Raw genomic sequence first — 22061 nt, forward strand, 5'->3', positions numbered from 1 at the left:
GCCATCTTCCCAGTCCTCATTTCATTTTTTAAATAAAGCTTATTTATTATTAACTTTGTTTAGTTGGTTTTCTTTTTTGTTTTTTGAGACAGGGTTTCTCTGTGTATCCCTGGCCATTCTGAAACTCGTATCTGTAGATCAGACTGGACTTGAACTCAGCGGTCCCCCTGCCTCCCAAGTGCTGGGATTATTTTTGTTTTATATGCATGAGTGTTTTTGCCCCCATGAATGTATGTGCATGCCTGATGCCTGCAGAGGCCATAAAATGGTGTCAGATCATATAAAGCTGGTTGTGAGCTTCTCTGCAGGTGCTGGGAACTGAACCCAGATCTTCTGCAAGAGCAGACAGTGCTCTTAATTAGACAGCCGTCTCCAACACTTCCTTTTTCACAATTTTAAGATGGTGCATCTAGCTACAGTGTAGTATGGTTTAATAAGACGGTTTCAGTAGTACACAATCAGTATCATATTCAACTTGATGAATTCCATGCCAGTCATAGCTTTAAATGCTGTGTAGTATATACCCTCTCTCATTCACGCTTCCTAATGCTTTTATGCAGCTGGTGTTTACTGTTTTACAGAAAACTGAGGCTCGAAGACGTTAAACAGTGTATTCAAAAGTGACTGTCAAGCAGCAGAGCCACAACTGAAAATCTGGCAGATTTCAAAGGTCACCCTTTTGTCCCATCTCAACATTTACCTTGGGTGATGGACAAGGCTGAATAAAAACATACCCTTGTCTGAACTACTACTCAAATCAAGACTGAGTTCCGACACAACCTTTCTAAACCCTACAGGAAGGACTAGGTGTGCTCTCAACCCTTTGAGAATAACTCTATTATGTCTTACTTGTTAGCACACAACTTCCCTGGGGAATTTTGGAACTAAGAAATATCGTAATCCATCTTTCCGACCCTACAGTGCCCAGTACTGTTCCTGACACACAGTGTCTGTTAAAATGGCTGCTGCTAAGTACCAGGGGAAGGGAGACTTCAAAAATAAGTTTACGCAAGATTTCTAAATTGTGCGCAGTGGATTTGAAAGAACCAATGACAGAAAGTGGAAGTCAAGCTAGGCATGGTGGCACGCACTGGTATGGAAAGCTGAGGCAGGGGGATCTCTTTGAGTTCCACACCAGCCAGGGTTACACAGTGCAATTCTGTCTCAAGACAAAGACACACGTACCAATCAAGCCTTCTGAGTTTCCTTGAAGAAAAAGCAAAGGAAAACAAGGCCAGATCAGAGAAACCAGGTGTTCGTTCTCCAACACATCAGGACCATTTGTTTGACCTACACAAATGCTCCTTTCAGGGAAACCGAGTGTCGTTCTTGTCCGTCACGGGACTTATTTTCTCCGGTCCAGCTCGCACAAGGTAATTGACAGTCCCTCACAGAGGCCACTGGAGTTTCTGACCCTCTCCCGGGACATTCTACTCGCTGCTCTTTTACACACCACGCCTTTTCCAAACCCTGTCCGCCCTCCCGCCCCCCGCCTTTCACTTTGCCTAGAAGGGTTCTTTGCTTTTTCTGAAACCACCACTTCTCATCCTGGAACTCAACGTGTGCATTTCCTTCCAGACGACTGTGGCCGCTGCAGAACCCTCAGCCGCAGCGCGTGCAAACAGCGTCCTTCCTGCGGCGCAATCCCAGTTTCTTTTAACCAGCGACCAATGGCTACCTCGTCTTCGCGCGCCCAGCTCCACGACTGGAGGCGAGCATCCCAACCCTGGCCCTAACTTTTCGGCCACGGAAGCCGGGGCTGAAGGGAAAACGCAGACGCCAAGCGACGGGACTCTGGTGCCGACCTAGGTAGACGATCGCACCCCAGGAGCCGAGCTCTAAGCCGCAATCCGCAGCGGGAGGGACGGTCCTCCCAACTCTCGCGAGACCGGGCCTGGGCGCGCGCCCGCCGCCCCCGAGACTTGTGGGGTTGGTTTCTTCCAATACAAGTTGGTCACCCTCGCTCCAGCGACACTTGCAGTTCCGGGCCAGTGTCCCGGAAGCGGAAGTGCGGCCTCCGTGCTGTCAAAGTTGTAGTGTGCCTCTCGGGGGCTCGGTCCCGCGAAGCGTCTTCCCGGTCCCTCTCTCGCCGGCTCGTGAGCGCTTGTCCCCGTGCAGGGTGTGGGGGCGCCGGGACGGAGGAGCGAGATGAGCACCATGTTTGCCGACACGCTGCTCATCGTTTTTATCTCCGTGTGCACCGCGCTGCTCGCCGAGGGTGAGAGCGGCTGTTGCTGGGACGTCCGAGGAGTCTCGGGGTGGGAAGGACACAGGGGTCCCTCGCGCCCCCGGAGGAAAGATCGGGAGCCTCATTTCTTGCGGCCTGCCTGGTCTGTTGCAAAAAAAAAAATCCTCGAGAGAAGTGGGAGGGAAGTGTGGAATCCGATTTCCTTTGACTTGTTTGTGGATACATTAAAAAAAAAAATGTTTTGAACTGACTTTGGAAAAGGCGAATTACTGATAGAGAGCAAAGTGTTGACATCCTTCTGTCTCCATCAGTCACAGTTTGTTGTGACCATTCCAATGATTTCTCATAAACATGTTCCTTTTAAATGTTTTAGGCATAACCTGGGTCCTGGTTTACAGGACAGACAAGTACAAGAGATTGAAGGCAGAAGTGGAAAAACAAAGTAAAAAATGTGAGTATGATACACGTTGGCAGTTCCAGCTTTAAATTCATTGAGTTCATGTTCACGTTGACTATTTTAGGAGCACCAGCTGATACTAAGAATACAAAACTAGTCCAATACACTTGGCTGGGGCACACACTGAGATCTTGGCACTCAGGAGATCAAGACAGAATCGTGAGTTCCAAGCCATCGTGGGCTACATAGAGAGATCAGTCTCACAAACAAAACCAAAATCCAGCTTGCTGAAATAGAAATCGAAGACTTTTTTTTTTTCTCGAGACAGGGTTTCTCTGTGTGGCTTTGGAGCCTGTCCTGGAATTCAATCTGTAGACCAGGCTGGCCTTGAACTCACAGAGATCCGCCTGCCTCTGCCTCCCGAGTGCTGGGATTAAAGGCGTGCACCACCACATTATCATTTTTTTTTTTTGAGGTGGGTCTCAGTTAGCCCTGGTTTGAGTTCCTTGTTTTGGGTAAATTTTATTTATTTATTTATTTTTTATTTTTTTAAGATTTATTTATTTATTATGTATACAGAGGAGGGCGCCAGATCTCATTACAGATGGTTATGAGCCACCATGTCGTTGCTGGGAATTGAACTCAGGACCTCTGGAAGAGCAGTCGGTACTCTTAACCTCTGAGCCATCTCTCCAGCCCTTTTGGGTAAATTTTAGACAAGATCTTATGTAGGCTAGGCTAGCTTTGAACTCTGTTTAGCTGAGGTTAGCCTTGAACTTCTGATCCTCCGTTTCTGCTTACTAAGGACTGGGATTGCAGCTGTGCACTGTCACATCCAGTTTTTGGGTTGCTGGGGATCGTACCCAGGTCTGGCAAGTGGTACGTGAGCACGGCAACAGCTGAGGTGCATTCCGCAGCTCTCCTTGCATTCCCCGCCACCCCTAAAGTATCTTACTCGAGGGCCTTGAGTATAGTTCTGTGATGGAGTCTGTGTCTCGCGTGCTCACAGCCTTGAGTTCAGCCCTCAGTAACCACTGTGGCCGGCTGTGTAAACGTCTCCACCTAACGGGACAGGAGATGCAGACGCAGAAAGTTAATGATAGGCTTACATCACAAGAAAACAGAACTGGAGACGAAACTCAGACTTTTGTTTTCAAGCCTAGACTTCTAAAATTACAGTTCACCATTCTTTATTCAGTGTTGATAATGGCAGCTCGCTATATTTAAAACCAAATTCATTGTATTTACCTTCACAAACATGACTCTCTTCCAGGATTTTCTTTCTTTCTTTTTTTTTTTTTTTTTGGTTTTTCGAGACAGGGTTTCTCTGTGTAGCTTTGCGCCTTTCCTGGATCTCAGTCTGTAGATCAGGCTAGCCTCGAACTCACAGAGATCCGCCTGGCTCTGCCTCCCGAGTGCTGGGATTAAAGACGTGCGCCACCACCGCCTGGCTAGGCTTTTCTTACTTCAGTGACTTTATGCTTCTAACAGAAAAAAGTTGTAAGATTTCTCTCTTGCTTGCTTCTGCTTACTAGTATGAACATGGTACCGGAGCATGGTTCTTTGTCAGTGTAACTTTCTTGTAATTCATCGGTGATAGAGCATCCTTGTAATAGATAGTCTTATGTGTTTATATTTACAGTGGAAAAGAAGAAGGAGACTATAACAGAGTCAGCTGGTCGACAACAAAAAAAGAAGATAGGTGAGATAGTAACCCAAATAACACTTAGATTTCTTTTCGTAATCTTTTTATTTTTTAATCTATTTTTAATCAAATAGAGTTATATCACTTTACCCCTTCCCTTCTTCCAGCCCCTCCCAGATGCCCCCCTCGAACCCTTCTCATACCCGCCCCCATGCTCAAATTGATAGCTTCTTATTCCTTGGTTATTATTGTCACATACATGTGTGTATGTGCATGCACAAGTGTCTACATACAGTCTGCTTTGTCTGTTTTTGTTGTTTGTGTGTCTATGGTTTCAAGGCTGACTACTTGTTGTTGGATATTAATAAGGGGGCTCATCCCTGAGCAAGGCTAATTCTCCCTTTCCCATTAGTTGCCTAGTCATAGTTCTTTGTCTAGGGTCAGACCCTGAGACATTTTCTCCCTTCCATGTTCACATGTCTATTGGTACTGCCGTTGTTCTGGTCTCGTTTATGCAGCCATTTCTAGGAGAGACTGTTTCACAGCAGACTTCCTGGTGTCCCGGCTCTGAGATGGTTTTGCTCCCTCTTTTGTGATGTCCTCTGAGCACAGATACAGGAGTTGTGATGTAGATGTAGTCACTGCTGGGTTCTACTGTTGGTCTCTGCTTTGTGTCCCGCTGTGGTTTTCTGTGATGGTCTCCATCTGCTGTAGAGAAGCTTCTTTGATGAGGGTGGTGGCTACACTAACCTGTGGTCTAAGGATAAGATTTAGAGTGTGGTAAGGAATTACTCTGGTCCTGCAAAGTGGCGGCAGTAGAGTCTTTTTTCTTTTTTTCAGTCTTTTATTATGTGAGCCTCCATGTGGGTGCTAGGAATTAAGTGTGGGTCCTCCGGGAGAGCAGCCAGTGCTCTTAACTGTTGAGCTGCCTCTCCAGCCCCAGTAGTCTTTTCCATGGCCTCACCAGCTCCAGGAAGTTGCCTAGGTTTCTAAGCATGATTTCCCTCTTCTTTCATGGCCTGGAGTCCAGTTAGACAGCTCTTGGTTAGCACCCATCTGTGACGCCACATAGAGATAGCACTTTTATTTAAATGGACGTATTTTGGCACTCTTCTACATTTAAACATTCTGTTAGTACAAAATAAGCAACAACCCATGTATTCAGTCCATTTATCGAATGATATTGAAACAGAATGCTTTTGTAATCTCCAGACCGTGATAATTTATTTGAGAATTATGCTGTGTTCGTTGTACTAACCAGTTTATGAATTCTTTTCAGAGAGACAGGAAGAGAAGCTAAAGAACAACAACAGAGATTTGTCAATGGTGAGAGTCCAGAGTATGATTTCACAGTGACCTGGGGGAGCTGGGGTATTTTTAAACAAAACTCCCATTTGCATCATATGCATTGCATTTAAGTTCTTTGTTGTTTTTGTTTTTTTTGTTGTTGTTGTTTTGTTTTTCTTTAAGAAGTGGTTTCTTTGTGTATCCCTGGCTATCCTGGAATTCACTCTGTAGACCAGCCTGGCCTTGAACTCACAGAGATCCACCTGCCTCTTCCTCTGCCTCCTGAACGCTGAGATCAAAGGTGTGTGCCACCACCACTGGCTGCATTTAAGTTCTCAAAGTTTATCACTTATCAGGGATATAAGTGATAATCATAGGTATTATTGGACCACATAGAAAAAGTGTGCTGCCACATTTAAACTTCATTTTGAAGCTGGCTTGGGTGCATGGCTTTAATCTCAGCACTCAGAAGCAAAAGCAAGTGGAATCTCTCTGAGTTCCAGGCTATCCAGGGTTACAGAGGTATACCTTGTCTCAAACAAATAAATAACAACTCTCCTCCCCCGCCACCATCCCCACCCACCTTCCCAAAAACCCCTTCATTTTAATAGTTTAGTTATAAAGGCTGCTTTGGAGGTTATAATTTGTTTCCTTCAGAAATGTCTTGCCTTTTTTTTTTCCCCGACACTGACATGTCCAAGTTTTTATATGCACTGATGAGCACAGACATTAATAGAGATGAAATACTGATGCAAATAATACATGTGCAATTGTTCCCATCACTGTGATACAGTAGTTACTGTGATACTCCAGGTCATGGTTTCTAAAAAGGGTTTTTAAAAGTTTTACTCTTTAAAAAAGAACTATTGCTGGGCAGCAGTGGCACACGCCTTTAATCTCAGCACTCAGGAGGCAGAGCCAGGAGGATCTCTGTGAGTTCGAGGCCAGCCTGGTCTACAGAGCAAGTTCCAGGAAAGGCAACAAAACTACATGGAGAACCCCCCCCCCAAAAAAAAAAATATGTGTATAGATATTTTGCCTGCATGTATGTCTGCACCATGTTCATGCCTGGTCCTTGCAGAAGCCAGAAAAGGGTGTTGGATCTCTCAAGAATGGAGTTACAGATGGTTATAAGCTGCCATATGGGTGCTGGGAATTGAACCCAGGTCCTCTGGAAGAGCAGCCAGTAATCTTAACCACTACATCATCTATCCAACCCCCCTTTTTATTTTGAAACACAACCAATTATTATTCCGCCTTGTGTTCGTGCTGAATCTTGGGTTTATGGTGTTTGTGTAATTCCAGTATAGGGTTGGCACAGTGTAGATAGTTAAGAGTCTGTGTTATACGTCATGATACTGTAAGGAAAAGTGGATTTCGTTAGCTCTCTTACTCATTGTTTGACTCAGGACCACCTTTAAGTTCTGTGTGTTTGGCATGGGACATCTCAACCATGAGTTTCTTCACTTACTGAGAGATCCTGGCTATGCTTCTCCATTTTCTAAAAACCCTTTTCCATGATGACTATAGTTTACAGGGTTTTGTTTGTTTGTTTGTTTTTGTTTTGTTTGTTTGTTTCCTGAAACATGGTCCTACTGTGTATCCCTGGCTGGCCTTTGTAGACTAGGTTGGCCCCAGACACAGAGAAATCAGCCTGCTCTCTCCCTCTTTAGTGCTGGGATTAAAGGCATGTGCTGCCACATTCCTGGCTATAGGAAGGGATTTTAAAAGGTGAGTTTTCTTACCTCTAGCACAATTTTTAACATGTTCACCATTTGGAAATTATAAAAGGTAAAAATTGGCACTATACCAGTGAACCAGAGATAATGTCTGAAAACTGTACATCTTTATACTTGTTCTATTTATGCATTTATGGGATTCGAATTTAGTAAGAATTTAGTTGCAAATAACAGGATACCAAACTCACAGTGGCCTACCATGTTGCTTTCTCTCTGTTGCCCCTGAAGTCCAGAGGTTGGCAGCCCTAAGCTGGTGTCATAGATTAGCATGCCCTCAAAGACTTGGCCTGAGTCAGAAGTCCTTTGTCTGGTTGATGCTTTTCCTTGAGGCACTGTGCTCTTCATTTCAGCCACCCCAGCCCTGCCCTTGAAAAGAGCCTAACAAGATTCAAGTTTGCCATTTTAAAAAGTGCTTCTCAGCCGGGCGGTGGTGGCACACGCCTTTAATCCCAGCACTCGGGAGGCAGAGCCAGGCGGATCTCTGTGAGTTCAAGGCCAGCCTGGGCTACCAAGTGAGTTCCAGGAAAGGCGCAAAGCTACACAAGAGAAACCCTGTCTCGAAAAAACCAAAAAAAAAAAAAAAGTGCTTCTCAGAGACAGGTATTGTGGTTGTGCATGCCTGTGATCCCAGCTGCTCAGCAGGCTTACGCAGTCAGTGAGACCAAGAATTCAAAACCAGCCTTGGCAACATAACCAACTACACCATCATAACAATAGACATACATCTCAGTCAACACTTGTTGGTGCTGACTGACTGAGGCCTCAGAGCTCTCCCAGTTCCTTACAGGGAGAGGAGGAACTGGAGATGGAAGGAGAGTTAGATAGCAAAGAGCTTTGGCCAAGGAGAACTTCTTGGTTTTGAGACAGGGTCTCGCGTGTAGCCCTGGCTGACCTCAAATAACAGAGCAGCCTGGGTCTGCCTCCCAGTGTATGCCACCACACCGAGCTCTGTGGAAAACTTTTTAAGAAAAATTACATGAAACTTCAATTTTTGTAGTATACCTTCTTTATTTCTTTATTTTTAGTGTGAAATAACCATTTTTTGCTTTCCTTGTAGGTACGAATGAAATCCATGTTTGCAATTGGCTTTTGTTTTACTGCCTTAATGGGAATGTTTAATTCCATGTGAGTAATCTTTTATGTAATTCTTCTGCCTAATAAATGTTATTCTATGTTTGTATGCAAGTGAACATAAGGTTTTTTTTTATTAATACTTTGTCAGGATTTCAAAGTTATAGCCTTGTACTTGGAAAGCTGAAGCCATAATATTCTGTGTTTGAGGCTTGCCTAGACTTCATAGCCAAATCTTGTCTCAAAAATAATGGAAGAGCCGGGCAGTGGTGGCATATGCCTTTAATTCCAGCACTCAGGAGGAAGAGGCAGGAGGATCTTTGTGAGTTCCAGGCCAACCTGGTTTATAGAGCCAGTTCCAGGACAGCTGGGGCTGTTACACAGAGAAACCCTGTCTAGAAAAAAAAAAAGAAAGAAAGAGAGAGAGAGAGAGAGAGAGAGAGAGAGAGAAAGAGAGAAAGAGAGAGAGAAAGAAAGGAAAAAGAAAAATAGTAGAAGAAAGAAAATTTCAAAATTATATAATATATTATTCAGATTTATAGTTGTTTTTTCACCTCAGTTTTTTTCTCATATACATTATTGTTTTTCCTCATAAACATTATTTACATATTTAAAAACCCTTTTAATTGTATATATTTATTGTACATAGTACTATGTCACAATTATATATTATACATTGAGCATATTTTCCCTATACTGTCCACTGTTTTTGTTGGTTTTTTGTTTTTCGAGACAGGTTTTCTCTGTGTAGCCTTGGCTGTACTGAATCTCACTCTGTAGCCCAGGCTGGCCTCGACCTCACAGAGATCCACCTGCCTCTGCTTCCTGAGTACTAGGATTAAAGGCGTCCGCCGCCCTGCTTCCTAGAGATTTTTATGAGTATATAATGTGCTTTGAGCACATCCTCCCCATCATATATCTTCCATAATCATTTGAGAATATGCAGTAGGCTTCATGCTTCTGTATCCATAACTACAGTGCATATGTGAAGGTCAGAGGACCACAGTCTGTTCCTCCTTCCATTAGATAGGTCCAGGGACTTGAACTCAGGTTGTCAGACATGATGGCAAGTGCCTTTACCCTCTGAGCCATGTTGCCATCCTATTTTTTTTTTAAATAACTTCAAAATAATTATGTAAAAAAAAATTTCATTTTAAAAGAATACAATCACAGAATACAGTACTTCTCAACTGTGGGTTGCAACTCCTGTATTCCAATGATCCTTTCACAGGGGTCACCTAAGAACATCAGAAAACACAAATATTCACATTATGATTCATAATTTTAGCAAAGTTACAGTTAGGAAGTAGTAATGGAAATCATTTTATGGCTGGGGCATCACCACAGCAGGAAGAACTGTACTAAAGGGTCTCAGCATTAGGAAGGTTGAGAACCACTGACATACCTGTTTTGCTGTTTTCTGAGACAGAGTTTCTGTGTGTAACTCTAGTATCCTGGAACTCACTTTGTAGGTCAAGGTGGCCTTGAACTCAAGAGATCCTCCTGTCTCTGCCTCTCAACTGCTGGGACTAAAGGAGTGGGTCACCATGCCTGGCTCATAATAACTTTTTAAACCTACTTAATAGGGAGAACATTTATTTATTAGATAAAAGCTTAGGCATTATATAGTCTTTAAAAGTCATGCAGGATACCCTTTTTCAATAGCTTACTAATATGCTTCTTCAAACTGAAGGTATTCATATGAAAATGTTTGACTCTTCAAACAGTCTGACCAACTATAGTCTTGTTCAGCGATGAGGTGCTGTTGTTTAAACAAGCATGTCGCAGACCAGGGCAGTTGTGGCCTGCTTTGACGGAGCTAGACAAACATCCAGAGCTCACCTGAACTGTGCCACACCACACCAGTAGAGCTGCCCTGACCTCCTTGTCTCCTTACCTTCCTCTCTCTTTTGCTATCAGAATTTTACAGGAAGGCCAGGCAGTGGTGGTGCACACACTCAGGAGGCAGAAGCAGGTGGATCTCTCTGAGTTTGAGGCCAGCCTGGTCTACATTCAAGTTCCAGGACAGCCAGGGCTGCACAGAGAAAGCCTGTCTCAGAAAACACACACATATACACACACACAAAGAAAGAAAGAAAAAGAAAAAAGAAATTGTTGCTGTCAGAGACTTCATAATAATCCCAAGATGTTATTCACTTTCACTCTCATTAAAAATTGCCTCTCTTCTTACTAGTTCTTTATTTTAGAATATATTTTTACCCAAAATACTTTCTAAAGCTTTTTTTTTTTTTTTAAATTGTCTTTTTTAAAGCTTTAAAAAATTTTTTTTTGTCTGCGTGAATGTTGGGGTGAGGGGGTGCACTCACGTGTGTTGAGGTGCCTATATGGAAGTCTGGACAACTTGCAGGAGGTGGTTCTCTCCTTTCACCATATAGGTTCCAGGATGGAACTCCGGTCATCAGGATTGGCAGCAGACACCTTTACATAATGAGCCATCTTGCTCACCCCTAAAAGTTACTTTTTGTTAAAATATGCATGTTAGCATTTATCAGATTTCTTGCTACTTAAGAAGATACATTTTTTAAATGTATATGGGTATTTAGGGTGCATGTGTGCACCCTGTGCAGACTTGATATCTGCAGAGGTAAGATGACATCTCTTGGAACTGGAGTTACAGACTGTTGTGAGCCATGATGTGGGTGATGGGAATTGAACCCTGGTCCACTGGAAGAGCAGCAAGTGATGGCAACTGCTGAGCTATTTCTCTAGCCCCCCACTCCTCTTTTCTTTTTTTCTTTTTTTTTTTTTTTTTGTTGGGGGGAGGTTGGTTTTTTGAGACAAGGTTTTTCTGTGTAACAACTCTGGCTGTCCTGAAACTCACTTTGTAGACCAGGCTGGCCTCGAATCCAGAGATCCACCTACCTCTGCCTCCTGAGTGCTAGGATTAAAGGTGTACACCATCACACCTGGTGTGGTGGTATTGTGTTCCCCAAAATATTGTGCACCCTAATAAACTTATCTGGGGTCAGAGAACGGAACAGCCACTAGATACAGAGGCTAGAAAATGGTGACACTCACACCTTTAATCCTAGCCTTCTGGAGGCATGAATCTCTGTGAGTTCCACATTGGAAACAGCCAGGCATGGTGACTCACACCTTTAATCCCAAGAAGTGAGCCTTTAATCCCAGGGAGTGATGGCAGATAGCAGAAAGGTATATAAGGCGTGAAGACCAGGAACTAGAAGCATTTGGCTGGTTAAGCTTTTAGGCTTTCGAGCAGCAGTTCAGCTGAGATTCATTCCGGATGAGGACGCAGAGGTTTCCAGTCTTAGGAAATAGGATCAGCTGAGGAACTGGCGATGTGAGGTAGCTGTGGCTTGTTCTGCTTCTCTGATTTTCCAGCACTCACCCCAATACCAGGCCCTGAGTTTGTTTTATTAATAAGACTCTTTAAGATTCCTGCTATAACCTGGCTTAGTTCACTTTCTAATACAACATATTTAAATAGCTATGATGCACGCAGTAAAAGTCTCTTGTGTCCTCTATAATTTGAGTGTGTACAGGTTCTTCATACCAGAAGCATGGAGAACCACTTGTTTAGAGAGCACTGATGAGCCCGGGTCCTTTCCCACATCCCCGCACTTTCAGCCTTGGTCAAAGTGTTCTACTTGTGCCCAGATGTTTTTCTAAAGATAATAGTTCCGTGCTTTTGTTTTTCCATTTTAGATTTGATGGTAGAGTGGTGGCAAAGCTTCCCTTCACTCCTCTTTCCTACATCCAAGGATTGTCTCATCGAAACTTGCTGGGAGATGACACCACAGACTGCTCCTTCATCTTCCTGTATATTCTCTGTACTATGTCCATTCGACAAGTGAGTATCCACACCCTTTATTTGATATGTATAGCTTTTCTTTCGGTCGTTGCTCAAAGTACCTTTCCTTCTGTAGTGCTGGGAAGCTTATCTGGGTTACTGAGTTCCTTCAGTTGCTCATTTTAGAATTCTAGTGCATTGTTTACAACTGTATTAAATGCCTGCAAATCTAGATTACTGACTTTAGGGATGAGAGGAGTGTTAAAACCAAGCATGACTTCCACACTCCATTCTTAAGGTCTGGGTTTTCTTCTTCATTTTATCTATCTAAAGTACAGTGACTTCAGTTTTCCCAGTATCATTTCTCTACCATGTATTAGTGCCTTTTGTCAGTTCTAGAGTGTTTACTGCTCTTGTGGCAGTGGGACTTGAGAGAATGGAGCCTAAAAATGAGGCAGACCAAAGTCTCATGCCATAGCCAACTTTATTCAGAGCATCAGACAATGTATACTCTGAGGGTTAAGAAGGATCACATAAAGTACACAATCACAAAGACAAGCCTCACACGGCAAAAACATGTTTTTCATAGAGGTATATAAACAAATAACAATAGCCAGCTGTTATGAATAATCTGAGGTAAGCTCATCCTATCTGCTACACCTGGGAAGAGCATGAAGACACATTCCAAACAATTTTGTATTTTTGAGGAAACTAAGGTCACAAGACACTTGTCTTGATTTCTAGGAGTTTTCTCACAAGCACTCAGAATTCTCCTCACATGACTCCATTCTTAGACTGTCTTCTGACACAGAAAGACCAATAATTTAGTAATTTTAGATTATTTACAGTTGAAATAAAGCTTAGGTACTAAAGAGTTGGATTTTCTGCCAGTGCCTACAATGAATTCTAGGCCTCATACTATGTTAGGAATTCTTTGAAACTAAAAATGAGTAAGTTAAAAGCATATGGACTGTAGACTTGAATTCTAGGTGGAAAACTAAGCCTATCTAACTGATATTAGTAGTGACTGCCTGTCCTCACCTCTATGTCTACACAATGCAGTAGTTACTTCCTGTCCTCACCTCCATGTGTACAATGCAGTAGTCACTGCCTGTCCTCACCTCCATGTGTACAATGCAGTAGTTACTGCCTGTCCTCACTTCCATGTGTACAATGCAGTAGTTACTGCCTGTCCTCACCTCCATGTGTACACAATGCAGTAGTTAATGCCTGTCCTCACCTCCATGTGTACAATGCAGTAGTTACTGCCTGTCCTCACCTCCATGTGTACACAATGCAGTAGTTACTGCCTGTCCTCACCTCCAAGTGTACACAATGCAGTAGTTACTGCCTGTCCTCACCTCCATGTGTACACAATGCAGTAGTTAATGCCTGTTCTCACCTCCATGGGTGCAACACGCAGGAGTTAGAAACCTGCTACAGAAACACAGTGGCCACAGAGGTTTGTTCTACAAACTAGGATTTTTTACACAAAAGGACTGTTTGAATTCTGTCCTGAGGGTGAATAGTCTCACCACTGTTCTTGACATAGGAGGCCATATGGAAGCTTGGAGGCATGGTGGTGTGTAGGGAAGTAGGGACCATGAGTCCACTGTTAGTGAGAGGTAGTGGGAAAGAAGCACAGCGCTGAGGAAGGTCATCTTAATTTGTGCCTCACAGGACACGCTGAGTTTATTAATGGTTTCCTAGGATGTGGTGGTGAGATGCTGCTGCCAGCTCTTCAGATTCTGGTCATATGTTTGGTTTTGAGGCTGTTTTGTGGACTGTGGTTCTCCTCCTCCTCTTCAACTTCATTCCATTTTTGTTTGTTTGTATTTGAGGCTATTCCTGATTTCTTTCTCAGTGCTCTTATAGAAAAGTGCACAGAAAAGCTATTGCATCATGTGTGCTGGTTTTGTATCCTGCTGAATTTGTAAGTACAGAGAGCTAGCCATCGCACCACTGGGCACTTGTTTATCTCTTCTAAGCATTCTCCGGTGGAGCATTTAGGGTATTCTCAGCACGGGCTCACATCATCTGCAAACAGGGATAATCTTACACATCCCTCTTCCTTCTCTTCCCTGTCTCTACTGGCTAAGATTTCAAGCATCACTTTTGAATAAGAGTAATAAGAGGAGACCACTTTCTATTGTACCTGATTTTGAAGGGCATATTTTCAGTTTTACCCCATTTAGTATGATGGTGACTGTGGATTTGCTCTTCATCACCTTTATTATGTTATGATTCTTCTATACCTGGCTTCTTCAGAGATTCAGAGGTTTTTGTTTTGTTCTGTTTCCTTCTTGTGTTTCTTTCCTTTTAAGATTTTTTTTTATTTATTATGTATACAGTGTTCTTCTTGCATGTATGCCTACAGGCCAGAAGAAGGCACCAGATATCATTACAGATGGTTGTGAGCCACCTTATGGTTGCTGGGAATTGAACTCAGGACCTCTGAAGAGCAGTCAATGCTCTTAACTTGCTGAGCCTTTTCTCCAGCCCCCTTCTTGTATTTCTTATAGTACAAGTTTGTTGGCGACAAATTAGTAATCTTCATATATCTGAAACTATCTTTAATTTATCCTCTTTTTGTTGCTAATTTGAGGCAGAGTCTTAAGGCAAGTAGCCCAAGATGGTGAACTTGCTATGTAGCTGAGGATGCTTTTGAACTCCTGGGTCCTCTTACCTCTACCTCCTGAATAGTAGGATCACAAGTGTGATTGGCATGCCTGGCTCATTCTCATTGTTGCAAGTTTTTTGTTGTTGTTTGTTTTTGTTTTAAGATAGCATCTCTCTATGTAGTCCTAGCTGTCTTGAAGCTTGCTATATAGACCAGGCTGGCCTCAAAACTCACAGAGATCTGCCTGCCTCTGCCTCTCGAGTGCTTTAATCACCACCACCTGGCCTGCAAAACTTTGCAATATGTATTTTTTTATTTTATTTTTTAATTTGAGACAGTCTTCCAATGCAGCTTTGGTTGGCCTAGAATTTTCAGTGTAGACCAGGCTGATCTCAAACTCAGAGATCTGCCTGCTTCTGCCTCCCCAGTGCGTTCATCACCATGCTCATCTTAATGTTGTATTTCTTGAGACTTTCATATATGTTACAAGTGCCTGACTACAACTTCTCCAAACTCACCTTGACATCTTCACTCCCAACTAGGTGTCTTCCTTCCTTCCTTCCTTCCTTCCTTCCTTCCTTCCTTCCTTCCTTCCTTCCTTCCTTCCTTCCTTCCTTCCTTCCTCCCTCCCTCCCTCCCTCCCTCCTTCCTTTCCTTCCTTCATAAATAACCTAACCTACTAAGTCCAATTAGTACAACCTATATGCACATGAGTGTAAGGCCCTGGAACATGGGCAACCTACCAATAGTCAGAGCCTGCTAGTCACCACCCTTCCAGAGGAAAGTGACTCTCCTTCCCCAAGCAGCCATCAGTGGCCAGCAGCTCCTCAGCTAGGGGTGGGGCCTTGAAAGGCCCTCTCCAAGCATCCATGCTGGAATTTTGACCAGTCTTATCTAAGTGAAAACCCCCAGGAGTTCATGACTGTACTGGCTCTGTCACATTCAGAAAACAGCCCTTTACAGCACCCCTTCCCATCTTCCAAGACATTCCTGAAGCTTAGGGAGGGGGTTGATATGGCCATCCCATTTAGAGCAGAGGACCACTCAGGCTCACTTATTCTCAACCCTTTGCCCAGTTATGGGTCTCTGTATTAACGGCTGCTCACTGCAAAAGGAAGCTTCAGTGGCCGAGGTTGAGAGCAGCACAAACCATGGGGTGACTGGCTGGCACTGAGCATGGAGTTTAAAGGTGAAGTTCTCAGCAGTAGCATGAAACTCTTATCTGCCCACTCAGTATCTTATTTCTCCTAAAGGTTTTTACTTGCCTTTCCATTTTCTACTTCGTTTCAGTTAACCTGTCATTTAGAAGCCATCAGAGTTTTTAAACTGGTTTTTATTCTGGAAAATGACAAGGACTCATTTAATTGACCCCTGTCTGTAGAGTAACCGAGCAAAGATCCCTTGTATGTTTTGTCTAGAATTGTATTGCTGTGTTTGTTGGCTGGACAAATGTGGTATCGTTACGTGTTCTCTAATGTCTTATTTCAAGTTGTTCTTATTTCTCAGAGTCCTTAGCCAAGTGTTAAATACATTGTACATAAATACAATCTTATGTATCCCAAGCTGGCCTTAAACTCCTAATCCTCCTGCCTCTACTTCCCAAGTGCTGGCATTACAGGTATTTGCCATTACACCTGGCTTTTAATGCCCAAATTTTAAAAACTGGACATTGGTCAGGCATGGTGGTGCAGCCTTTAATCCCAGCACTCAGGAGGCAGAGGCAGGCAGATCTCCGTGAGTTCAAGGCCAACCTGGTCTACAGAGCAAGTCCCAGGACAGCCAAGGCTACACAGAGAAACCTGTCTTGAAAAACAAAAACAAAAAAACCCTGGAAATTGGTAGTATATCGTTTGGTTTTCTCACTGTTTTGTGCAGTGTTTTAGTTTTTTGTTTTTTAATTTGTTTACAGATATGTTTGAAGTTAATTATGAAAGTAATACAAACACAGATATTTCTTTCTCTAGCCTGGCCTACTAATGATTGGTCTTCCTAACTCATTTTAAAATTTCTCCTTTAAGTTATGAGTTATATTGTATGCTACATATATTTAAATGCTTTATGATAAATAAAATTTAAAGGGGTCCTTTAAGTTGTATTTGTTACTTCATTATATTCTGACAAGGGTTAGGAATATATACTTCCAAAGGAGCCTAAATCTGGGCATTCTCCCAGTGTCTGAATCGCAACAGATTAATAAAGGAATATTGAAGGATAGGTAGTTGTATAAAGCCGTGTACACTGAATATCACTTGTTCTTAGAAGCAGAATTTTAAAAATATTTTTATTTTATAATTAATTTAATTTTACATATCAGCCACAGATTCCCCTGTCTTCCCCCCTCCCACCTCCCAGCCTTCCCCCCCCCAGTCCATCCCCCATTTCCAGCTCCTCCAGGGCAAGGTCTCCCTTGGGGAGTCAGCCCAGCCTGGTAGATTCAGTTGAGGCAGGTCCAGTCCCCTCCTCCCTACACCAAGGCTGAGCAAAATGTCTCAGCATAGGCCCTAGGATCCAAAAACCCATCTCATGCACTAAGGACAGGTTCAGGTTCCATTGCCTGGGGGCTTCCCAAACAGTTCAAGCTGAACAACTATCTCACTTATCCAGAGGGCCTGGTCCAGCTCCACGGGGGCTCCTCAGCCATTGTTTCACAGTTCATGTGTTTCCGCTAGTTTGGATATTTGTCCCTGTGCTTTTTTCAATCATAGTCTCAATATCTCTTGCTCATATAATCCCTCCTCTTTCTCGCCGATTGGACTCCTGGAGCTCCACCTGGGACTTGGCCGTGGATCTCTGTATCTGCTTCCATCAGTCACTAGATGAGAGTTTTATCATGACAGTTAGGGTGTGCGGCCATCCCATCACCAGAGTAAGTCAACTCAGGCACTCTCTTGACCATTGCCAGTAGTCTATAGTGAAGGTATCTTTGTGGATTTCTGGGGACCTCTCTAGCATTCTGCTTCACCCCATTCCCATGGGGTCTTCATTTATCATGGTAACTCTGTTCCTGATCCAGCTGGGACCTCCCACTCTCCTAAGCTCTCTTTCCCCCAACCCTTGCCCTCCATTACCCCCATCTCCCAGAAGCAGAATTTTAACATAGTGAGTGGAGGAAGAAAACCCACTAGACTAGAATCAGTCATGTCAGTTTAAGTTAGAACTTTTTTGAGTTGTAACTAGGTTATGACTCATGTGGTCTCAGGCTGGCCTTGAACTCTTGATCCTCCTGCCTTCACCTCCTCAGCACTGGAATTACAGATGTGTGCCACTACACCCACTCTACCCCTACTTCTAACTTAGCTTTGTTATTTTGGAAAATCCATTATTCCTTTCCAAAGTTTAGTTTTTTCAAATACCAAATGAAGGGATTGAGAAGAGCAATGAAGTAATTCCTAAGTCTTTTCTTCAAAAATGCTGAGTCACAGTTGGCCTTTACTTAACCTTTGCTCACTTATAAGCCCTCTCCAGTCTTGTTAAAGCATATGCCAATTGATTTTCTAGTCAGCTGTCTGTTCATGAGTACTCTTTAGCACACCCACGCCTGTCTGCTCCAAAAGTCCATTGTTTTCCAAAACCTGTTTATACTGGTTTTACTTGTTATTGTTGTTATGTAATTAAATTAAATGTTATTGTAGACAAAGAAATCAGAACATAAAAGAATTGTTTTTTATAGGAACTACTTCAGTACTTTTTAAAAAACAGAATAAAAAAAATTAAAAAAAAAAAAACCCTATTTGTTGCATTAGTTACTGTTGGCAGAAGTTTCTGTCCCACCAGCAGCTCCGAATGAACACACTGAGGCTTAGATTAATTACAAATGTTTGGCCGATAGCTCAGGCCTGTTACTGGCTAGTTCTTACATTTTAAGTTAACCCATATTCCTTATTTATGCTCTGCCACATGGCAGTGCCTTTATTAGCATGGCACGGTCATCTGCTCCCTCCGTGTCTGGCTGGCGACTCCAGACTCTGCCCGGATCTCAGCGTTCTCCTAGGCTCACTCTCCTGCCTTATCCTGCTCAGCTATTGGCCAGTCAGCTTCTTTATTAGATCAGTCACACCAACATATATTTACATCGTGTAAAGGAATATTCCATAGCAAGATACAGTTAAGAGAAAGAAAAAGATGGAAAGGTTTTAAAAAATCTAAAGGTCCACCAGGCAGTGGTGGCTAACACTTTTAATCCCATCACTTGGGAGGCAGAGGCAGGAGGATCTCTATGAGTTGGAGGCCAGCCTGGTCTACAAAGCAAGTTCCAGAACAGCCAGGGCTACACAGAGAAACCCTGTCTCAAAAACAAAAAAAAAAGTCACCTTCTTTGCATTAGCAGACCCAGTCCTGTCAAGATGTACAGCTCTTACTGTTGTGATCTTCATTGTTTTAAAAAAATGACGCAGTCACCCCATGGCAGGTACTTTTAGTTTATGTGCATTCTCTTTGCTGAGGTGGATGTAAAGCACTGTTACAGCTTATATTAAAATCAGTTCTTACTGTGCTTTCTTACAGAACATTCAGAAGATTCTTGGCCTTGCCCCTTCTCGAGCTGCCACCAAGCAGGCTGGTGGATTTCTTGGACCCCCGCCTCCTTCTGGAAAATTTTCTTGAACGAAAGCAGAATTCTTTATTTCCTGTCACACTTTCTAGGCATTCACTTCAGACTGGCAAGGCATCTGGCCACATTCTAGTTTTGAGTTATTTCTTTTTTTGGATATGGTCAAAATGAGAATGGCACTTAACTAATAGTATAAGTGCTTTTGGTCACAGATGACTGCTTTAATAAGTGGACTCATTAGTTAAATTTGGGTGATTTTTATGTAACCACAAATATCATCTTTCTTCTTTCACTTCAGTATTTCCATGGGACTAATGATCAAGCCTGTGTATGTGCCATGTACCATAGAAGCAGACTGTCCATGAACACTAGGCAACTAGGAGAAAAAACAGTTAGTGTAACAACTTAACTGGAAGTATTTGCTGTTTTTTAAAAAGCCAAATATATCACTTATGTTTGGTAACAAGCCAAATTTTTAGCTATTTCATTTAGAGAAATATTTGATTTTTTGCATATTTAAAAAATATTTTCTGTAATCTGAATATAAGGGTAAGCATTGGCCCAAAAAAGCTAAAATAAAATTTTGTTATGTGTTCTTTTACCAGCCTTGTCTCATATGTTTAAAATATAGAATTGTCCTAGTATGCAATTTGAAAGTGTTCTAGTTTGCTTCCTGGTACTTTGATAAAGACCATGACCGGAAGCAACTTAGGGGAGGAAAGAGTTTATTTCAGCCTACACTTCCAGGTCACAGTTCATCATTGAGGGAAGTTAGAACTCAAGTGGGAGCCAAAGCAGAAGCCATGGAGAAATGCTGCTTACCAGATCACTCTCTGGCTGCCTCTTAGACAGCCCAGGCCTACCTGCCTAGGAAAGACTCCACATGCTATGGATGATTGGACTAGGCCCTCCTACATCACTGTCAATCAAGACAGTCTCTCCCAGACAATGGCTAGAGGCCAGTCTGATCTGCACAATTTCTTAATTGAAGTTCCCTCTTACCAGGTGACTCTAGGTTATGTAAAGTTGACAATAAAAACTTACCAGCACAGAAAGTAAGAGTAGAAAGGAAAGGAAAATACGCCTTGATTAGATAATAGTGCTTATCTAGTACATTCCTGCTTGACTGGAAAGCAAAACTTCATAGGAGAGGGCTTCTTTCTCTTTACGAGAGATAGGACTTGGAGTTTGATCTCAGAGTACCAGGGGTGCTCATGGAGACTGCTCTGTTTCTAGACCTTTCTGTGAACATAATATTTGCTGTTGTTTTAAAGCAGACTACATCATGAACTCCTGCTGTACTTGTGGTTTGTGTTCCCTTTGTCAAGCCACGTTTAGAACTGCAGAGTTCAGTGCAGGAATGATGGCAGGGGAGTACTCTCCCAGACACACCCAGACACACCCAGTACTGCGAGTGTTAGCCAGCAGTGTAACCGAAGCTTCTAGAATGTATTGACTTTGGGAGGGAACAGTACGTCTCATTGTGGACTCATGGTCGGATTACTGAGATTTCAAGTAATATTTCTTTGATTTTTATTTTAATTTTTAGAGACTCTGTTTCTTAAGTGATTTATTTAGTAGTGTTGAGAGTCACACCTGGGGCCTTGTGCATTCCAGATGAGCACTCCATCAGTGAGCTGCATCCTGAGCTGCAGAGATTGCATTTTAAATTCCTGTTACAACAGTATAGTGTTTTAATGGGTTTCTAGGCCAGCAGCAAAGGAGACGGAGGTGGTTACACTTGTTAACAAGTGGAACTCTGTTCTTAAGACTCTACATGTAAGAAAGATGGGCAGGTGCAGAAGGCTGCCCAAAGCACTTTCGATGTTAAACCAGTGGTGGGGTCATCAAGAACACCCCTGCAGGGATACTTCGGGGAAGCAGACAAAGTCCTGAGTGAGTGTGTGTTGTTGATGAGTACAGCCATGTCAAGGACCTCAATGTCTCAGACGCATGTGAATGGCAAGCCCGTCCTCTGGTTGAGTATAGAAACTAGCTGTGTTCAGAAAGTGTCGACCACAGCTTTCTCCTCTCTGATGACTTCAGTCTGAGGCCGTTCACCCCGCCCTGCCCCCACCAATACTAGCTAGACACAAGCTAACCTGCCTCTTAAATAGTAAACACCGTGTTTCCAGGATGCTGGTGTGTCTCCATCAGAGTGCATGGCCCACCTGATCCCAGATTTTCTCTATGTGTCTGTCATTTAGGTTAATCTCAAAGCCATGCATGTCTCAGGGGATATTGCTACCTTATTCCTTTCCAATATTTGATGGCCCACAGACTCTGGGTAAAGAAATCACTATGAGGAGGTGTCAAAATATAGTGTTACATATTTATGCAAATGTCATGATGAAACCCAATACTTTGTCTGTTAACTTAAAAGTTACTTTTTTAAAAAAAAGTGAATGATGGGCTATCAGGATGGTTCAGTGGGTAGAAGTGTTTGTCGAGCCAGGCAGAGGATCTTATGCCTGGAATTCCAGCACTTGGGAGTAGAGGCGGTGAGGTCAGAAGTTCAAGGAAACAGCCTGGGATAGCTTAGACCTTGTCTCCACAAAACAAATAAACAGGTTTAGAGATTTTTGTTTGATTTATTCCCAGATCACATACCAGCAGATGGCAGAACCAGCAAAAACTCAGATCTGTGGGTTTCAGGGCTCATTGGCTTTCTACCTAGCACCCTTTGGTCCTGTTACAGTGTTAACTTAGCATGGATCTCATCTAGACTCATTACCCAATGTTCAGGGGTCTTCATGGAAGGTAAGTCAGGGTCTGGAAACTTAAGATTGTCTG

At 42.9% G+C, this 22061-nt stretch overlaps 1 protein-coding gene across 1 annotated transcript; it reads left to right on the forward strand.

Moving 5' to 3' along the window:
• Positions 1 to 1996: 1996 nt before the first annotated feature.
• Tmco1 (transmembrane and coiled-coil domains 1) lies at positions 1997 to 19869 on the forward strand. The gene is made up of 7 exons (XM_006983238.4): positions 1997 to 2218; positions 2562 to 2639; positions 4228 to 4287; positions 5510 to 5556; positions 8314 to 8381; positions 12015 to 12159; positions 19223 to 19869. The coding sequence occupies exons 1-7, from the start codon at positions 2149 to 2151 to the stop codon at positions 19319 to 19321; spliced, it is 567 nt and encodes a 188-aa protein (XP_006983300.1). The 5' UTR covers positions 1997 to 2148; the 3' UTR covers positions 19322 to 19869.
• The last annotated feature ends 2192 nt before the right edge of the window (positions 19870 to 22061 follow it).

Source organism: Peromyscus maniculatus, chromosome 11 (genome assembly GCF_049852395.1).
Source record: "Peromyscus maniculatus bairdii isolate BWxNUB_F1_BW_parent chromosome 11, HU_Pman_BW_mat_3.1, whole genome shotgun sequence".
Lineage (NCBI taxonomy): Eukaryota > Metazoa > Chordata > Mammalia > Rodentia > Cricetidae > Peromyscus > Peromyscus maniculatus.

What these genes read in the sequence shown, in the direction of transcription:
- Tmco1 (XM_006983238.4), top strand. Translation starts at nt 2,149, where the DNA reads ATGAGCACCATGTTTGCCGACACGCTGCTCATCGTTTTTATCTCCGTG. An exon ending in CACCGCGCTGCTCGCCGAGG is followed by an intron (nt 2,219 to 2,561) that starts GTGAGAGCGGCT and finishes TAAATGTTTTAG; the next exon opens with GCATAACCTGGGTCCTGGTT. An exon ending in ACAACAGAGATTTGTCAATG is followed by an intron (nt 5,557 to 8,313) that starts GTGAGAGTCCAG and finishes CTTTCCTTGTAG; the next exon opens with GTACGAATGAAATCCATGTT.